This window comes from Colias eurytheme, chromosome 20 (genome assembly GCF_061535395.1).
Source record: "Colias eurytheme isolate Ceu_HAF_F1 chromosome 20, ilColEury1 Martin Lab GWU primary, whole genome shotgun sequence".
Lineage (NCBI taxonomy): Eukaryota > Metazoa > Arthropoda > Insecta > Lepidoptera > Pieridae > Colias > Colias eurytheme.
The window spans coordinates 1,178,046-1,198,417 of record NC_142999.1 but is presented as its reverse complement, the minus strand read 5'-3'; the positions used below and the strand labels follow the sequence as shown (position 1 = coordinate 1,198,417).

The 20,372-nt window shown below is 37.5% G+C and overlaps 1 protein-coding gene across 1 annotated transcript in view; it reads right to left on the bottom strand.

Annotated features, from left to right (window-relative positions):
- The window catches only part of LOC149899464 (regulator of G protein signaling loco-like), a 77,707-nt gene that overhangs the window by 1,962 nt on the left and 55,373 nt on the right, over nt 1–20,372 (bottom strand). Inside the window, exons 4-13 of the mRNA XM_090113471.1 lie at nt 9,240–9,332; nt 8,591–8,745; nt 7,260–7,464; nt 6,559–6,687; nt 5,206–5,316; nt 2,563–2,736; nt 2,037–2,279; nt 1,005–1,067; nt 864–935; nt 326–488 (exon numbers count right to left, since the gene is read on the bottom strand). Of these exons, the coding sequence (XP_089969597.1) occupies nt 326–488; nt 864–935; nt 1,005–1,067; nt 2,037–2,279; nt 2,563–2,736; nt 5,206–5,316; nt 6,559–6,687; nt 7,260–7,464; nt 8,591–8,745; nt 9,240–9,332 (1,408 nt within the window). The remainder of the gene's footprint in view (nt 1–325; nt 489–863; nt 936–1,004; nt 1,068–2,036; nt 2,280–2,562; nt 2,737–5,205; nt 5,317–6,558; nt 6,688–7,259; nt 7,465–8,590; nt 8,746–9,239; nt 9,333–20,372) is intronic.

The window sequence follows — 20,372 nt, the reverse complement described above, 5'->3', positions numbered from 1 at the left end:
GCTCTGAGGCGTTCCATGTAAGGCTTGAAGTGCAAGAGAGAGCGCCGAACGAGCGACAAAGAAGCACAATCGGACGTTGTCACGTTCAAATATCGCCAGTAAACCGACTTTACAGACAACCGATTTTTTTATTTATTTTTTGTTTATTGAGAAGGAGATACATCAAAAAGTCGTTAATTTAACAATTTTAAACAATCAAAACTTATCTGAATTTATTCAAATTCGATATTTTTAGCATGATTGAATAAATATAATTTCAAACAAATATTTAATATTATTTTGTAAAAAAATAACAGTTAATTTTTTTATCTATAATACCACTCACCAGGTGGGTGATGATGTAACGGGGGCCCTGGCCGTAACGTAGCGCGCACTCTGTTCGCGGGGCCCTGCGCCTGGGGCCCCGGGGGCCCTGTGGGGGGCCCGCTGCTCCTGTTCGATATGTTGTCGGGGAAACCGCACGAACTGCCCGAGTTTCGGTCTATGCTCTGTGGATATAGATAACAACGTTTTATTTAAGCCATTTTTTGATTCGATTGATCTATAATCTGTGGGCGAAGATAGCAACGTTTTATTTGAGATATTAAGAAAAGTGTGCAACGTAAGTTAAAAAGCAGACACATTAACAAAAAACTATGGGCAAAGTCATAGATAAAAAACAAAATTTTTAAAATTACTTTAGTACTCAAAAAAAATAATTTATTAATTCATTAAAGCCACTTTTTTAAGTACAATGTCTCTCTTCATTCATGATAAAATAGTACGAAAACTCATTATCCTTTGAAGCAATTTTTTTTTATTAAACAAATCAAAAGCTTTCAAAAACGTGTGTATAATCTGTTCTAAATAATAATAATACTAACCAAGGTGTCCTCATCGTGCCGTAACGCCAGGTCGGCGAGCGAGTCGGCGTCCCCCTCCCCGCTATCCTCCCCCTCCCCCACCCTCTCTCCCCCCACTACTTCACCCTCCCCCTCACTCCCCTCCCCCCGCGGCTCGCTCACGAGTATGGCTTGCCAGTCCCCTTCACCGACTTCAACGATCTGGAGTCGCGCGCCGTCTAAGTCCTGTAAAGAAGATAAGTTACATTTAGTGATTGTTCATTTTTTGTCAAAATTGGGTAAAAACACATCTATGATGCGGTGTATTGAGGAATCTTGTCCAAAGTGCGATAAAATATTATCCATATTCTTAACAAAGGTGTTATGTCTTTCGTACATTAAATTGTACGACCAAATTATTCGAACATTAAAAATTCAGGGCGCTTTAATTGCAAGTTTGTGGTCCTTCGAGCCGGATCTGAGCTAACAATATTGAGCATTGCTCTGCAGCGAAATTCGAATTCGTTAACAGCATCGTAGTAGGCAGTAGCGTAGCGAACTTAATGCCATCGTTTATGCTTAAGGCGGCACGTAGCGTCTTTCCGCATGTTAAAGCGCATATATCTCTAGCAGTAGCGCGGAACTTCTCTACACGTTAAGGCGCATATTTCACTTGCAGCAGCGTTCAGTCTCTCCACGTGTTAAGGCGTATACTTCTCTAGCAACAGTCCACCTCGTGTCCGCACGTTAAGGCGTGCACACACACTTAGTCCGGCTCGTGTCCGCACGTTAAGGCGTGCACACACACTTAGTCCGGCTCGTGTCCGCACGTTAAGGCGTGCACACACACTTAGTCCGGCTCGTGTCCGCACGTTAAGGCGTGCACACACACTTAGTCCGGCTCGTGTCCGCACGTTAAGGCGTGCACACACACTTAGTCCGGCTCGTGTCCGCACGTTAAGGCGTGCACACACACTTAGTCCGGCTCGTGTCCGCACGTTAAGGCACGCACACACACTCGCAGGCGGCGCGCGGGCCGGCAGCTCACGGCACACACACACACTCACCTGCAGCAGCGTGTCGGGCGGCAGCGGGCGCGCGCGGGGCGGCGCGCGGCGCGGGGCGGGGGGCGGCGGGTAGCGCGCCAGCAGCGGCCGCAGCACGTGGCGCAGGCGGCGCGCGGGCCGGCAGCGCACGGCACACACACACACTCACCTGCAGCAGCGTGTCGGGCGGCAGCGGGCGCGCGCGGGGCGGCGCGCGGCGCGGGGCGGGGGGCGGCGGGTAGCGCGCCAGCAGCGGCCGCAGCACGTGGCGCAGGCGGCGCGCGGGCCGGCAGCGCACGAGCACGCCGCGCGCGCCGACCTGCACGCGCACGACGCAGCGCCGCTCCACCACGGCGCACTTGCCGCCCAGCACGCTCGACGCCGCCTCCGCCTCCACCACGCGCGTCGTGCCCTTAACACGCACACACAAACATTACATATAGTCACAAACAACATAATGTACAAGTGACGTATAAAGATATAAAAAATCAATCAATCAACAAAAAAAATAAAAAATCAATCAAAAATGCTCAATTTTGAGCATCTAATAAATAAAATTATTTTTACCAAAAACTCCACATAGCATATAACCTCAAAATATAAACCACATTTATAGCTACATAACGATTTGAAAAACAACATCAAAAAAAAAATCATGTCAAAAAATTAAAACAATAAAAATAAGTAAACCCTACCTGCTCTTCAAGCAGAACATCGTACGCGGTGCACAAGAGATTCCTCTTCTGCAACAGTCTATCGACCAGCCGCCTGACAGTCAGGTTGTTATCCACTCCCACGACTGTGGTAGCGCCACCAGGTAATACCACCCGGCATAAAGAACATCCGTTCGTTTGACTCGCTGTTACAACCTGGCAAGGAATATAATTCATTGATATACGTGTGCATGTATAAGAATGAAATAGATTTTGGCATGGCGTTTGATTATCTGCACCATGAAATTTTCCTAGTATTTTTTTTATGGGTATTCAAAATTCTTAATATCGTTGGTGCGCAATGGATCAACAAAAAAATTGTACATAAATTGTTAATATTCAAAGATTAAACAACACCCAAGAAAATTATGTTCCATTGGGAGTTCCCCAGGGATCTTATTAGGAACCTTTATTTTTCTTTTGTTTGTTAATCGATATCACTATTACAAGCGCAATTGCAAGGCGTGCGCAATTGAAAAACGTTTTAATATAATATATGTATTTCGATATTTAAATTTTGATATAACAACAGGCAAGAAGCCACGAAAATAACACGAAAGTTGCATCATCATTACGCTAAATATTTAGCACAACACATATATAATATTGTTCAGGACGTTGTTGATCGAATTTGTTTGATCTAGAGATAATATACACGACTGTTACTCGCTCGTGTTAACACATGACAAAGCAAATACTATTGTAAATTATTTTATCAGCGCAAATATGGAGTAAATATATGACTCTTGTAAATAAGCGATTGAATGATTGATAGGTGGATTTAATATTAATTTATTTCAGATAAAAAATAATTTACAGTTTTATTAGGAGTACTCTTTTAATCGTGGTGTTTTGCATTCGTTGGAAAGGTCTCGGGCTCCGTGAGGTTTATAGCAAAGAAAAGGTGTCTCTGGTGGCGAAACGGAGTTCACCCGGTTTGCTAGTTTTTTATAAATCAGTTAATGTGAATATTAAGCTAAAACGCATTAAAGGCAAACATGCAATTTTATGTAAAGATCTAGCCAACGTACATATTTACAGTTAATACAATGTTATCATTTTCCTTGCAGCGAACCTATTTCACAATAATTTAACGTATTGTACAAGGAAATTGCTTGTTGACTTACAAAACGACAACATGATAAAAGCGGGGAATATTTAACTGAGTATTTATAAAATAATGCAATTTTGTTGCTATTTTCTACTACATCCATACTAATATTATACATGCGAATGTAACTCTGTCTGTCTGTCTGTTACTCAATCACGCCTAAACTACTGAACCAATTTTCATGAAATTTGGTATGGAGATATTTTGATACCCGAGAAAGGACATAGGCTACTTTTTATCCCGGTAAAATGACGCAATCCCGGAAATCCCACGGGAACGGGAACTATGCGGGTTTTTTTTGACTGCGCGGGCGGAAACCTAGTATACATATAAAAATAAATAAGTCAGGTTTTCCTTCCTGACGCTAACTCCAGAACGCACGAACCGATTTCCACGGTTTTGCATTCGTTGGAAAGGTCTCGGGCTCCGTGAGGTTTATAGCAAAGAAAAGGTGTCTCTGGTGGCGAAACGGAATTCGCCCGGTTTGCTAGTTATTATGTAAAATAATTTATGAATCAACTACGTCCGTTACCAAAATTTTAGGTCTGACATTTGTATTTAAGTTCCTTATTATTTTTATGTACGAAAACTTTGGATATTGAATAGTTGCAAATTGCGATGATATCTCGTCCTCTCCTTTTGAAGGCAATAATAAATTCTATGATGTTTTTCTAACATTGGATTAATGTATCACGATAAAGTGTTTAACGTTGTTGTGTATGGCTTATTTTATCATTTAGATAGATTTAGTTTGATTCTTGCCACATTATGACGTTGTTATACCGTAGCAAGTCAAGAAATGGTGACAGTAGATTTATTCCACAGTGGCACTGCATTAAATAACCAAAAATAAACGGACTCAGAAAAAGGGAAACGTATATCGGAGAAAAATTGAAAGCTAGAAAAATGTAAAGAACATTTTTTAAAGGAAGTTGTTATGTTTTTTCATTTAGGGCTGATTTTTCAATCCTTGGTTAAAACTTATTCATCGAATAACGTATTAGACTACCATTTCAAAAATATATTCTAATTGTCCGTATTTGACAGTTTACAGGTGACATTTTAAAATGTTCGTGTAATACTTTATTGGACAGACAAATAATTTTAACCAAGGATTTAAAAATCAGCGCTTACACATTATAAAGTGGAAAGATTAGTTTGTTTGTTTGTTTTTTACGGTGTTCGTACATCACGTTGCGCGCTGTCAGCATTTTACGCCGATACGCGACATAACCATCTACCAAACCATACTATTTAATTAAGACAATAAACGGATTATTGTACTTAATTTTTTTATTTATGAACCATTTTAAAATACTCTGTACGGGTCCTACAAGCCCGTAAATGATTGAATAGGCTCCATAGATAGGTCCAAGAGACATAAACACACTTTTACTTCGGAGAAACATTTAATTCCTATTCGGAAAGCTAGAGAAATCTTTTGGATAATATATGCTAGAAAAATATAAAGTACGCTTTGGGAAAACATTTTTTTCAATCATTCATATACTCACATCAGTAACCGGCTGCTCTTCATCAGCCCGATCTCTAGATGCATTCCGTCTCCATGGCAACAGGCCGGCGGAGCGCCGTCGCTCTGACGCGTTCGACGACGACTTCTTTAGCTGCAAACAGTTATTGCTGTAGCCACTGTTTTATAAGGTAGTCTTTTGTGCAAGAAATGAGTGCGAATCTAGAATGCAAATGCAATTTGTGTTTGAATATTTTTATTATTTTTAGAATTAGGGCATTAAAAAAGGTTTATTTAGTAGGAACAGTTTTTATATGAGATGTTTCGTGACTTTCTGGTGTAATTATTTAGGTGTGTAAACTAATATAAAAAGTGTAACATTAACATCTGTAATGTGACAACACGTCGACACATGCAAAAAATTTAATCTATGTGTATGTGTGAGTGTATACACGAACGCGAACCTGTATGAGTGTGATTTTGTCAATTTGTACATGTTTTAGTGACGTGCGTGCTTGCAAGCCTAAGTCTATATGTATGCATATTTCTGTATGTCTATATACTATACCTATAGTGTGTGCATGCGTACATATATACGTGCGTGTATACTTGCGTGCGTATATTCATATTTCTTTGTGAGTACGTGTGATGCGTGTTTATACTCATGTTTGTATTTAAGTGTACGAGCATACTGTATATGTGTTGTGTGTATGTATATGTTTGTGTATCTATGAACGTGTGTTCGTATGTATTTCTGCGTGCATACCTTGGTCGCCTGGTCGTACGGGCAGGGCAGCCCGCGCAGGTCGGCGCGCGCGCACTCCGCGTGCACGTATGTGTGTCTGTGCGTGCATACCTTGGTCGCCTGGTCGTACGGGCAGGGCAGCCCGCGCAGGTCGGCGCGCGCGCACTCCGCGTGCACGTATGTGTGTCTGTGCGTGCATACCTTGGTCGCCTGGTCGTACGGGCAGGGCAGCCCGCGCAGGTCGGCGCGCGCGCACTCCGCGTGCACGTATGTGTGTCTGTGCGTGCATACCTTGGTCGCCTGGTCGTACGGGCAGGGCAGCCCGCGCAGGTCGGCGCGCGCGCACTCCGCGTGCACGTATGTGTGTCTGTGCGTGCATACCTTGGTCGCCTGGTCGTACGGGCAGGGCAGCCCGCGCAGGTCGGCGCGCGCGCACTCCGCGTGCACGTATGTGTGTCTGTGCGTGCATACCTTGGTCGCCTGGTCGTACGGGCAGGGCAGCCCGCGCAGGTCGGCGCGCGCGCACTCCGCGTGCACGTATGTGTGTCTGTGCGTGCATACCTTGGTCGCCTGGTCGTACGGGCAGGGCAGCCCGCGCAGGTCGGCGCGCGCGCACTCCGCGTGCACGTATGTGTGTCTGTGCGTGCATACCTTGGTCGCCTGGTCGTACGGGCAGGGCAGCCCGCGCAGGTCGGCGCGCGCGCACTCCGCGTGCACGCCCGAGCGCAGGAAGCGCGGGTAGCTGTCGAACTTCATCACGTTGAATATCTGCTTTTGGGCCTAACGATAAAAAATACATGTATTTAACTCATGAGAAACATATGCTTTTTTTGTCAAATCAAATTACAATATTATTTATATTGTATATTATTATTAATAAGTTAACCCATCGAAAAAAAAATAATGTTCGAATAGAATTAAATCATATGTTCCAATATTTCAACTATAACCAACCTGATTAACAAACTCCTAAACCTAAATTGTTATAAATTAATTGATAATAATGGATTTAGCTCGAGTTATTCATCGCAATGGAAACCTTAAAATTAATCAATCCATTTAATAAAGGCCAAATTCAAAATCAACACTGTTGCACTGTCACAAGTCAAACAGCATGCGTCTTTTTACTACAACAATATTTACTTTGATATTTTTATTTTGTTCTTTAAATAAAGTAGATTTTAAATTGTTTGTACCTAAACAGTGTTTGTTAATGGGGTTAATGTATTATTTCTTAATTTCATTTCAAAATTTATAGTATGTACATACTAACATTAATTTATAATTCATTTACTAACATTAATGGATCTATCCAATCTAATTGTTTCATATTAAATAAAATAAACACTCACCTGAGCAAACAAATCAGCCGGCAATGGCCTCTGACTGAGCCGCAACGCCGTGGACCGTTTAGCGGCGGCGTCCACGTTGATTGGCTCCTGCGCTTTATCCGCGAGGTGACGTTGCCAAATCTCATTGGCTAGCTGGATGCGGACGTCTTCGCTCTCGCTCCCACTCTCTGAGCACGTGCGGTACTGCTCGCACGACCACCAGAATCTGTGGGTTTAATGTATTCTTATATTGCACTGATATATGCGTAAAAGTACAGTCTTTTTATTATAATAAAAATTATTTAGAATTATAATAGAAGTCCTGGTATAGATTACATAACAGCAATTGAACCGTCGGATTTTTTTTGACGTTATAAATTATAATAACTTGGATTTGTATAGATTGAAAGATAATTTAAGTTTTGCGGCATAAAAATTATCCATTGCCATTTACTCATTCAATGGGAAAAAAATTTAAAGATGTAAGTAATAATTTAAGATGCATAAACACTCAATTATAATAATTATTCGTTAAAGTTATTTAAAAAATATTTTTATAATTAACACTTTCGGTGGTAGCTTGTTAAGAATAAATCTTAATTTTGAAACAGTGAAATCATTAGAACCGTTCCAGTTATTTCTAATTATAAATTAATTGGATCCTCAATTATTTACCGTTTTGCGAAAGTTAATATTTAATTTTAATTATCAATCCATTGAAAATACAGTTATGTTAAAATAAATACAATTTATAATCTTGTAGCTAAATATGAGTAAGTTCGGATATTCAACTTTGAACCTTCTTATTCTACAAATAAGAGTCAAATTAACAATCAATGGGTCTATTATTAATATCCATGTGATGACGTCACTGATAAGTTATATTTGTAGAAAAAGCATTTAATTCGAATCGCATTCATTAACGAGGACGAGCTTTATTTCATTGATGTTATCTTGTAACCCCATTTCTAGATTGCATTAGTCATTGTTCAATGAAAATGTCGCCTCTCTGTTTTGTAATATATTATCATTTTGGATCAGTTTGTTACAATTTATCAAAAGAATTTAAGTATTCGTTTTCAAAAATAAAAATACTTTTAGCGAACAAGTCACTCAGTAGGACTAGTATGACAATAAAGAAGTTACGACATTGATTGAAATCAAATAAAATTTTCACCATAAACCGTATAAAGTACTTTTACTTTAATTTAATTAGATTTCGAAACATAATGTATACACACAAATGTGCGTATACGCATACACGCACGCACGCACGCACGCACGCACACACACACACGTCTAATGTCAAACCATCTCCAACTTTCGTCCATTCGCCGCTCCGAACAACTCACCTTATATTCTCAGCAGCGAACTCCTTGTCGAGGAAGTGCGCGAATGCCGCGGCGCCCGCGCGGTCGGCCAGCAGGTGCTCGAGCCCGAGCGACCAGCGCGCTACACCCCCCCCACCGCCCTTTACCCCGCCCGGGCTCGAACCTTCGCTCATTTGCTGGAATGGGAAAGGTTTCGACTGAAAACTGCGTAAGTAAAATTGTTGATTATTGAACACTGATACACTCGGTATAGCCAAAGTTCAAAAACAAACAGTACAAACCAACGACCTTGCTCAAGCGATAAGTGGAGAGGGAGGCTAACAATACATCAGGCTAAAAAGACAGGACATTACAAACCTTGCTAAAAGATTCTAAAATAAATAAAATATTGAACACTGATACAATTTGGTCATCCAACGCTTTCAGGTTGGTTTCAATGCCTTTTTGCCTGGCCAAATAAAGCCATAGGTACCTACTTTTAACACAATGACATAAGAAAGTTAATAACTGCACCAAGGAAAAAGACGACTTCTTTGAACTACACCAAGATTAGAGCATTATAATATGAATCTTAGATGCAACTAAACACTAGGGAACACATATCAAGGAATATAGTTTCTCATCAAATTTAGCAATAAAAAGATTAAGAACGTGTATGGTCAATCCTTACCTTATTATAAATGTTGCGATGTTCGTGGTGCCTGTAGGAGCTGCCCGCGCCGCTGCCCGTGGTCCAGCGGCGGAACGGTGACGACTGCTCACTCTGTAACAATATAATAAAAACTTATTAATCAAACTGCCTATCTAAATCCAAACAACGTATTACTTAACTAGAATGCAGCAAGTATTACTGATAACACTAATATGGCTAGAGGAATTATTTCTAGTAATTTTATTACCGCTAAACATATGATAATAGAGTATGTAAACTTTTTAAACAAAAATATCGTTTGTGTTTCACTTAAATACATTAGCCTATAATTTCAGATTGACGTAAATTTTCATTTGCTCTTTTATTGCATTAATTTCCGTTTTTCATGAGTCTTTTGTTCACCACATTTAGTCCTTACAACTGACCCTGTACGATAACATATAAATTCAGCAAATCCTGTGTAACACTATATAAATAGTAAACATGTCAGTCTGTTTGCCGAGTGTCCTCTAACGGATACGTCTGACAGCCTGTGTTTGTGCGGGAAACCCGTGATCATAATGAGTCTATTAACAATTCTTCAATACTATTAGATGTAAGTTCATTATCATTACAGTTATCTGCTTCATTGATATTCATTAAGTTTGTTGTGGCAAATATGATTATAGACTTTTATTTATCTATAATACATAAAATATTTACCAACAACACAGATTTTAAACTTTAGAGTAGTTGTAGTTCATGTATAATAAGAAGAATATCATTTAGATAAGAAAATTACAATGTCCAAAACGACCACAAGCTACAAGCAGAAGTACACAATAATTTGATAGGAATAAACGACATCATATTACGAACGCAAAAATACCAAAAATACAAAATTTACCTCAACATCGGCATCAGTCACATACCAGACCACCATTTTCCCTAACTTCGTTTAAACAACACAACACACAAGCACATGAAGTGATCTTTTGATCAAGCCCAATATTTAAAAAAGCTAATTAAATTTAGACACCACGACCACGTTAAACGACAGTACACCTTCGCAACCAACACTAAATTCAGGGTAAGCGATCAACCAATTACCAAACAAGTCCCACCAGTTATGTACTGTAACACTTGCACGCAATGCACCTGCCTAATTAATGGCAAAGTGACATTCTGAAATTCTTCAGAATTTCTCCTGAGCACCTATAACCATCAGTGCTACTTTAGTCTATGGGCGGTGACCACTTAGCATCAGATGGTCCACCTGTCCCTTTGCTTGCTCTGGCATAAAAAAGGGGAAAGAGAGCAGGACCGTCCGCGGTGACGTCTAAAATCAGACTAGCGTCGAGTCATCACAAATTACAATGACAATCACAACGAGCAAACAGCCCCGTTTCCGGCGGAGCGTGGTGCATGCCACGAGGCGCGGCGACTGGCGGAAATATTCAATGAAACTGGATGGTCAGACAATTGGATGGTCAAGGGAACCCATTTATTTTACTTGGTCAAGGATCTTCGTCAAGATTAGTCGTTAAATCTTTAAAGCTACACAGATACAGAAACATTTAAAAGTTAAGAATGTCATGCACAGGACCTTTCTTGCTTGGATAATATCTGCGGAATAAAAACGCCACCAAAGTTGGAGAGAAGTGCATTTAGTGACTAAGCTTAAATCGGGGGTTTTACAAATTATTCTTGCAGCTAAGTGATATACTGCAAACGTGGAATTTCACAAATTTGTTATTTAAAATTCAAATCTCTCCTCAGTAGTTGACTTCATTCTACTTCTGAAGATTAAAAGGCAATAATAAACAACGATTATGAAAACCAATGAAATAACGTTCGCCACAAAAATCCAGCTGTTTACACGCTAGCATAACTCGATTACGCGTAACACATTCAATGGAATTCAGATAATTTATTAAGGAAACGAGATCAAAGATTTGCGAATAAAACACAACATAAAACGTTGGCCGATGATGGGCAATCGTAATTGTAACAAGGCCAAGGTTAAATTAATATAAACAATTGGTAAACGCTCTCAATTGGCTTGGACTGAATCAATAAAGTTAATTGGGACCTATATTTTCCACCTATATCACCAGGTGACTGCAGTTGCTAACACATTTATATAAAAGACTGCATTTATTGCTTGCTTAAGTTCATCATAAGGAAGATATCTAAGGAATAATCTTTTGATTTCCTTCTTCAAGATTTATATATTCACAAATTTTTATACTGTGTTTTTTGTGTCTTTTAATTGATTTTATGTTTTGTGTTTGTATTATGTATATTTTCTTGTGTTCTATGAATAAACGTGTTATCTATCTATCTATCTATCTATCTATCTAAATTGGATTTGAAAATAGCGCAATTTGTTCTAATTTCTTGGAAGAAGCATAGACTATCCAAATTTCCACGTTCCCATCTTCCACTAAATTTAAAAACTGAACTAAATGGTAAAATAAATAAAAACGTTCCCATCCTTGTAAAAAATAAAACACTACTGAAACTAGGTCGGTCCCTGGTGTTACAACTAACGTTTTAAGTACCTATCTAGTATCTAGTGAAATCATTTTATAATTAATGCTATTCAGAGCGTTGCAACAAACACCGGCTAATAACTTGTAACTTACACCACCCTCTGACGCTAACAAATAAATTGAATAATGAATTTTTCACTACATACCTACCCGTCTCAATGACCACACTTATAAGGATCCCATTGTATTCTGCATTAGGAAACTCTGATACATCAAACGATATTGGACCATATTCCATTAGGATAGAAATCAATTTCAAATTTACAGGCGCTGATTTATTCAGGATTCTAAACACAAGATTAAAAATGTACCTTTCTGCATTGGAATAGGATATAGATTGTAATGTAAGAATTTGCTATTTGCATTAACTCATTGTTTGTGGATATATTTAACTATAGATGAGATACATGTATTTGTAAAATATTGATTATATTTATTCGTTCCTTTAACTTATTCTAATACTAGACTAAACTACAAGTGTATACTCCGAAATATGATTTACACAACATTCGTTTGATTTTTAATTATAACTACACATTACACGTGCCGTGAGCCGTCTGCACTAAGTAGAGAATCAAGAAAACCATCTGAAATAATGTTACTACGGAATTTTAGTAATAGGAAAAATTAAATAAGTACATATTCTTAGGGCCGATTTTTCAATCTTAAACTTAAAACTTATCCGTCCAATAAAGTATTACACGATAATATTAAAATGTCACTTGTACACTGTCAAATGCAGGTAATTAGAATAACATTTTTGAAATGATAGTTTAATACGTTATTCAACGAATAAGTTTTAACCAAGGATTGAAAAATCAGATCCCATAAAGAAATGAATTTATGACACGCGAGTTCACGCAAACCTTGATGCATCAAATGCATGGACGCTACCACAACACTACTTCGAATATCCTACGTTTATTTAGTGTTGTGTAAGGCAAAACTAAAACGCTTAAATTGTAACAGCAGCGGAATATTTTTGTTGTTTATATTAAGATTTAGAATGTAGATACATATTTATAATAATTGTATGAGTAACTCGAATTCAGGATGTTTACCCGCCGGCTTATTTTCAGCTAGTCAATGTAAGGCCTCGATTTAAGGCTCTTAAATTATACTGATTATTATTGTAGAATTCTGTTTTGCGCTCTTTCAACAGATATTAATACTTTTTCCTTATGTTTGAAGTCAAATATCCTTAAATTATTTAATAAATATGAATTTCGAGTTATCAAATTATTCACAGTTCTAAATTATTCTCAGATATTACTAATAATATAATATATTACTAATAATATTAATAATTAATTCCTATTCTATCGTCCTTTTATTTCAATTCCCATTCCATTTTTCAATTATTCTTAGCAACTACCAAACCAATAACAATAATTTATATGTATGCACGTAAATACTCACAAACCAAGCGAGCCTCGCATAAAACTTCTCCGTTAGAAGCGTAGGCATTTGTGCGTCTTATCACTTTCACGTTATCGCCACTGCACTTGTATTTATATTGTTTACAATCTATACACTAAGATTGTCCGGTAGTTGTGCAGCACTCGAATTTACTTTCAAAATGATACAACCACTTATATTTATTCCAACACTATTAACATTTGAAGGAAATTTTCCGTCTACTCCCGTAAATTGATCACTTCAAAATACCACTACAGCATCATTTAATCTAAACCATTTCTCATCAACTTACAACTTTTTTTCAACCTAGTAAAAAATTCAACCATCTAACAGTTTGTTCTAGACTTTTTACCACTTTAACTACCCTAAAGTTTTCAGCACTTATTAGCTCGCTGCGTTATCTAAAACTGAAGCATTCAGCTACCTGTTCAGGCGTTTTATTCAACGCTTCAGATGTGTTATCGTTATCAGCCATGGCGAGCGTGATACGCCCACCGCTTCGCTGAAACCTAAAGCGTATATGAAAATATATTAGAATTAGCCTTGAGTGGGTCGACGATCGAGGGCGTTAAGTATAGAATTTGTGTATCAAGGACTATAATCTATTATCTAATCTAGCTAGATTGCATTAAAATGTCTAAATTAGTATGCCAATTGACGCATAGACCATGCAGGTAAATATCGATGTACCATTTTTGAACATTGGAAGTCGCAAGATTAATTTGTCATGGTAGGAACACAGTTTCTGGACAATGGCATCACAAACAATTTGGTAATACCTAATGTTTATCGTCTCCAATGTAATGTCGTCTGTTGTACGTCCTTTCTTTATCATATTAGTTTATTAACTAAGAAACAACCTCATCTTCTCTTAAATGTTTGAATTATCAATAAAATTATCATCTCGTTTTCATTACTTTGCATACGGTAGGTACAACACGCAAACGGCCAGAAATTACAAAAAATAGAATTATGAATGTCAAAAAGGTGAACATCAAAATTTCACAACGTATCTCCGAAATCACTATTTAAACACCACATGCCCTTTCCTCACTAAAGGACATCTCCAAACACCGTGTATGAAAGTCTTCCTAACGTAATATTGACGCGCTATTTCAGTCGCCGCGTTGATAAAACCTTTGAATCTAAAAATAACGCAACAATAAAATGCAAACGAGAACAATGGGTCACAGATAACGTAAATAGATGTACAGAAATACATCTGTACTAATATGTAGATAAGGTAAATGCAGATGTTATCGCGTGGAAAGATACTGCATGTAAATACGTTATAGTGCATGCGATATGTGCACCTTTATTACGTTTCTGTTATACAACATTAATTTATAAGTCCCGTGTCCCTTTATAGGCCAGATGGTAACATTTTTATGATCGACTAGCTGTGCCCTGCGGTTGTACCCGCATTGCTCCGCTCTTGTTTGTCTTAGCGTGATGAGAAATAATTTTTCAAATGGACCAGTAGTTCCTGAGATTAGCGCGTTCAAACAAACAAACTCTTCAATTTTATAATATTAGTATAGATTTTCATTACGGACCAGTTGGTGATAACTGATAAGCCTTCTGAATTAAGCCAGACTGAGATATTTTTCCCTTACTGGAACTTACGCATAATATAAATAATAACCAAAGTGTTCAAAATTTACGAAGAAGATAATATGTATGGAGCCGTTGTAATTATCTAATAATTGATCAGCCGAGGTATTCCGTCTTAAGAAGTAATCGTTTTTAATGTTTATAAATAAAAAGTAATATCTTTACAGCGGCCTTTCTAGCAGTTATATCATCATTAAAAGAAAACAATAAAATAAATAAAACAAATGGTATCTTCGTGTTTCCTTCCCAATCCAGGAAAATGAAATCAAAACAAACACTCCGAAATGGGCCTATTTATATAATACGGCAAATAAACAATAATAATTAGTTAAACATTTGTGGGAATTCCGAGTACTACAGCCGGAGAATATTGTTGTATTATTAAAAATTACGCGTATTACAAATCTGCGATGTTTCGCGGTATTTTGAGTACATTACAGTTAAACGTAGATTTTGATTTTATATAAATTGCCATTTAAAATATTGTGAGCGAATGAGTAAAGGAGAGGTAATGTTAAAACTGTAGCATTGTACATTTCACTATCATAGATCTTAATGTAATCGCTATACGTTATCTATGACCGCCTCGTTGGTACAGTAGTTGACGCGTAAGCGTAACACCGAGGGGTCCTGGGTTCGATTCCCAGTGGAGACGAAGAAAAAAAAATATGTCTCGGTCTGGCAGGACACTGAAGGCTGATCACCTAGGTACTTGTCCCTAAAAAAAACCGATCAGTGAAACAGATGTATAATTCATCTGCCCCTTACCCCACTAGGGGCATGGGACTTCACTATACGTTATCTATCGGTAATGTGCAATATATTTTGTTTACAATTAGTATGCTTGTCTACTTTGCATACGTTATATTGATAAGTAGTATTAAAGGAGACAATTTTGAATATAAATTGTTTAGTATTAATTTGGCAGACAATTTAAAAATATAAATGATAATAATCAATTTGAGAGATGTAGAACTAGAACCCAATTTTATCATATATCAAATCGCAAGCCTTCAAAGTTCAATCTCTATAAGATCCGATTAAATTATATTTATCTGTTCTATTCTTATAGAGAACAATATAATTTTAACGATAACGTAGTAACCGCATGATCAAGAGAAAAACGCTTTGTCATGGTTTAATACTTCATAATATGTAGTTATAAACTATAAGAATAAATAAACAATTAATGTTTTCCTTAACAACTGGCTGAAAAATATTTCAAATAACAAATCCCACCAAAAACATTTTCATGTAAAATGTTGCCAAGACGAGCCCATTTGACTCGCACTGTAAAAAAGTTATCAGATCTCATGTAGAGCCAAGCTTCTAACACTACACGCCCTAACTCTACAAGGCCTAACTTCACAAACTCTACACCTTAGTCAAAATATGTGGCTTGGCCATTTCGCTACATTCACATCGGCGTAAGGTGAAAAATTAATTCACTGTTCATTACTTTTGTGTTATACAATAGTTCTTGTAGTAACGAACGGCCAAGCCACATATTTAGACTAAGGTGTAGAGTTTGTGAAGTTAGGCCTTGTAGAGTTAGGGCGTGTAGTGTTAGAAGCTTGGCTCTACATGAGATCTGATAACTTTTTACAGTGCGAGTCAAATGGGCTCGTCTTGGCAACATTTTACATGAAAATGTTTTTGGTGGGATTTCATTTCTTTTTGTAAGTTGTTTGTAACAATTTTTTTTTTTATTTTTGTCTACTGTGTGGACGTAAGAGGCAGGAGACGTTCGCAACACTTCTATTCATTCATATTTATATGATCTGATCTGAAGTATATGTCTCAATATATGTCGATTAAATTTTAATTTTTTTTTAACAAGGAGTACCTATACATATACATATATATCTAGGGGAACCAAGTTTCAGATTATTAGATTAGACCTCTAGCGTCATCAAAAATTTAATCTAGCCTTTAACCAGTGACGTGAAAAATGTATAACACTATACGGGACATGACGTCTGACAGACTACTACTTTCAAAGTAAATTTTAGGCATAAAATGTAATATGTACCTATCAAAATTGTGTTGATATTTAACCATCGGTATGTAATAAAAGACACAAAACTAAATACAATCAGCTTTTATTATAAAATTAAAGAAAAAACAGTCATTAACTCTATCTAGTACTATTCAGCCTTAATTGACTTGAGATCTCCATTTTAGCCTTTTAATTGACAAAACACAAGTAACATTTGAAATTTAACATTTTTTACTTAAAATCTTATCAATAAAGAAACGAAAGAACAAAACAGCACTTCTGAAAACAAAAATATAAAAAATTTGACAACCGCTCAACTTTATATAAATCAGGGGGCGAGAACATTGCAAGCAAACGGGATTAGAACACCCGACACACGTGTAAATTGTCATTCTGTGTAGTCTAGGTGGACAAACCCTACATGCTCTTCGTTTACCCTGACTTGGCTCATGACTTTGGTCACCTTCTTCGATCATATCATCCCCCAGAACTCGCTTTATCACTAGTCGTAACTCCCTTGGTAATTGACTGCTGATGACACGTCTTTGCATATGTGGTATCACTAGCGAACGGGCTAATGACTTTAAAAAATCACCTCTATCGGCAACCTTAGGTTGATACATGTTGTATAATATATAGGCGTTCATGCCGCTCAAATCAATAATGCGGTAGAATAAAACCATTGGCCACCTTCTCGTTCGGCGGCTGCTGGAATAATTGGAGCACTTTTTATCAGCTTCGTCTACACCACCTTTGGTTGCATTGTAATAAAGAATAATTGCAGGCTTTTTAGTATCCTCATCAACTTCGTTGTTGTGATGCATTGAAGACACAAATATCACAGCTCTATTTTTTTTGGGTACCTACGTACGAGCACAGGGTCTTTTCTTTCGTGAAATCGTGAAACGTGATATTTTTTTCATTGTACCCACATAAGCCAGTGAATTTGTGGCAGACAATTTACGTTTCCTCTGATTTTCCGCCATTTTGCTGCCATTTTCCGCTGAAAAACAAAAAAATGGTTTAAAAAACATTTGTATGACAACTAGGGACATTTAGCCTGACAGACTCCTTTAGATTTTGTAAGTGTTTTTACTCACGTGTTTTACAACCGACGACAAGTCCGCCTCGTTCCCCGATCGTTTTAGCACTAAAACAGAGGCTACTGAGAAGCGGGGTCGCGGCAGGCGGGGGGAAGTGACCAATTCTGAGAATTTGTAAAACACGCGACGCCTGTGAGACTCCGCGTCACTAGTTAAAGGCTAGAATTACAGGTCTCATACAAACTCCCATCCCCTAGTTTAAGGGGTTGGGGGATGAAAGTTACAAGTTTTATAATTTTTTTGTTGTTTGTGTGCTAATACTAGCTTACATACAAAATTTCAGCTTTCTAGGACATTAGGAAATACCTTAAGAATTTTGATGATCATCAGTGAGTCAGTGACGAAAATAGCGTTTTTTAGATATAAATAAAATCTGAAGTATAAAAGCTAATGTAATTAAAACTTAATATGTTCAATAAGTCCGCTATTGACAATATATTCCGAAAATTTTGTTGATCTAGCATAATCCAAACCCAAGTTATGAGGGTTCAAAAAAACGTCGAAGCGCTTCGAGAAAAGGTAGGTAGTGCCCGTGCGCGTAGTCGCTTGGCTCGTCTTGGCGGGGGCACTACCGTGCCCCCAGATTTAACCTGAAACTGGCTGAAAAATGAAACAACGAAATTATTTAATTTCACAGTAACACAAAAGTTTATCTAAGCACAGAATCGACGAGCATTAAAGATATCTAAGAAAGATGTTTCACCGTCATGTCTAAGATACAAAGTTACTTGTCCATTATACTTAAACCGCTAACAGTCCATTCTAATGCTACTACCTACAGCCTCACAAGTCAAACACAAGACGTACATAGGTATCGTCATAGTCATCTTCATCTTGGCACTTCCTAAGCCAACCTTAGACCGGGAGTAATGACGTCACATACATTGTGAACAAGCCCACAATTGTACACATACTCTCTACTTCTAAGAACCAGCTCGATTCATTCACAACCACAAGGGTATTCAAATATCAACCTTATTACAAGTGCATAGGAACATGGTGTCACCCAGAGACACTTTCACTGGAATTCATTATAATCCGCTTACGTTCATGTTACGTGATGGATTCATGTCGTACTATGGCTGATGGTGGCAATTTATTATTATTTGCCTATCATGCGAATTAGCTTTGTATAAAACAACACGATTGTATCCAATTGCAATGAATGTATTTGTAATTTAATACTTTAATATGTGTTCTTATTCGTCCGAAAGAGAGCTTTTAATTCTGTGTATTTTCAAGACCAATAAAGTAGAAAATTTTAGTTAAGATTGTTCGCGAAATTGCAATATCCAAATAGCAAAATAAATGTACTGATGATGATTCATTTAGAATCCTGTCCTTATCCCTTACAACTGGCACTAACACCAAATATGCCTAACATCAAAGCTTTTCATATTTTACAAATAGTATATTCGGTAAATCATATAAATAACTAATAGGTACACTAACCTTAGCGTGATTCCGTGTCATTCAAACCACCAACCTGTACATCCAATATAAACGATTAACAAAACACGCGATGACCCACGGAGCGTGTTCCAATCATTCTATTACATAGAATCACTTCACATTACTTCAAACACGCCTCTTATACCACTTTTTAAACCACAGATCATTTCTATTAGTTCCTCTATAAACCGTAATTAAAGCTACTTCTATAGAATGATCTAGAAAAGCCACGTTTCCAATACACAAAACTTCGATTATACTCAAACTTTTACTAACAGTCTCTCAAAAAACGCGTGCTTACGACGAAGGTATTAAGCTTTCGTCTCTCAATAGTAATATATAAATCTGTGTCTCTCACACAACATCAAAGCTCAAAGGTATCACCATAACTGAGAGCATGGTGCACCTGATGATGCTATTCCCACGCTCCATCAACACAATTCATAATGGAGAATGTTCACTAATTTTGTTTATTAGCACTCCATATTCTCTGTCAAAAATAAATAATACTAGTGAAAAAATTACTTCGATACGTCAATTAGTTTCCGATTTAGAAGTAAAAGAAGTTGTAAACGCCCGGTGATGGTGTGACGTCACACTACAACACGCTCAATCTGGCTCACTCAGTCCGCTAGCGATCGCGCGCCCGTGCCGTCGAAATTATAATTAAATACTTTTAAAAATGTCCAATCCAAATACCAGAAAATCATGTGTTGTTCCTAAATGTAAAAATACAACTACCAATTCGCCGGATAAGTTGTTTTTTATAGTTGCAAAGGACGTAAGCTACATACATATTAGGTTATAATATTTTGAGAACATTGCAGCTGTTTTGCGTTATCCTTTGTTTTCTATACAAGTTTTAATATACAGTTTATATTTACTTGTATATATTGTTTTGTTTTTATTTACTTGTATACTATATATATTGTTTTGTTTTTATTTATTTGTATACTAGACTGTGCTTCTGCTCTGCTCGTATGGGCTAAGTATAGGTAGATGGCTAGTAAGATTTTTTCTTGTTTTAAGA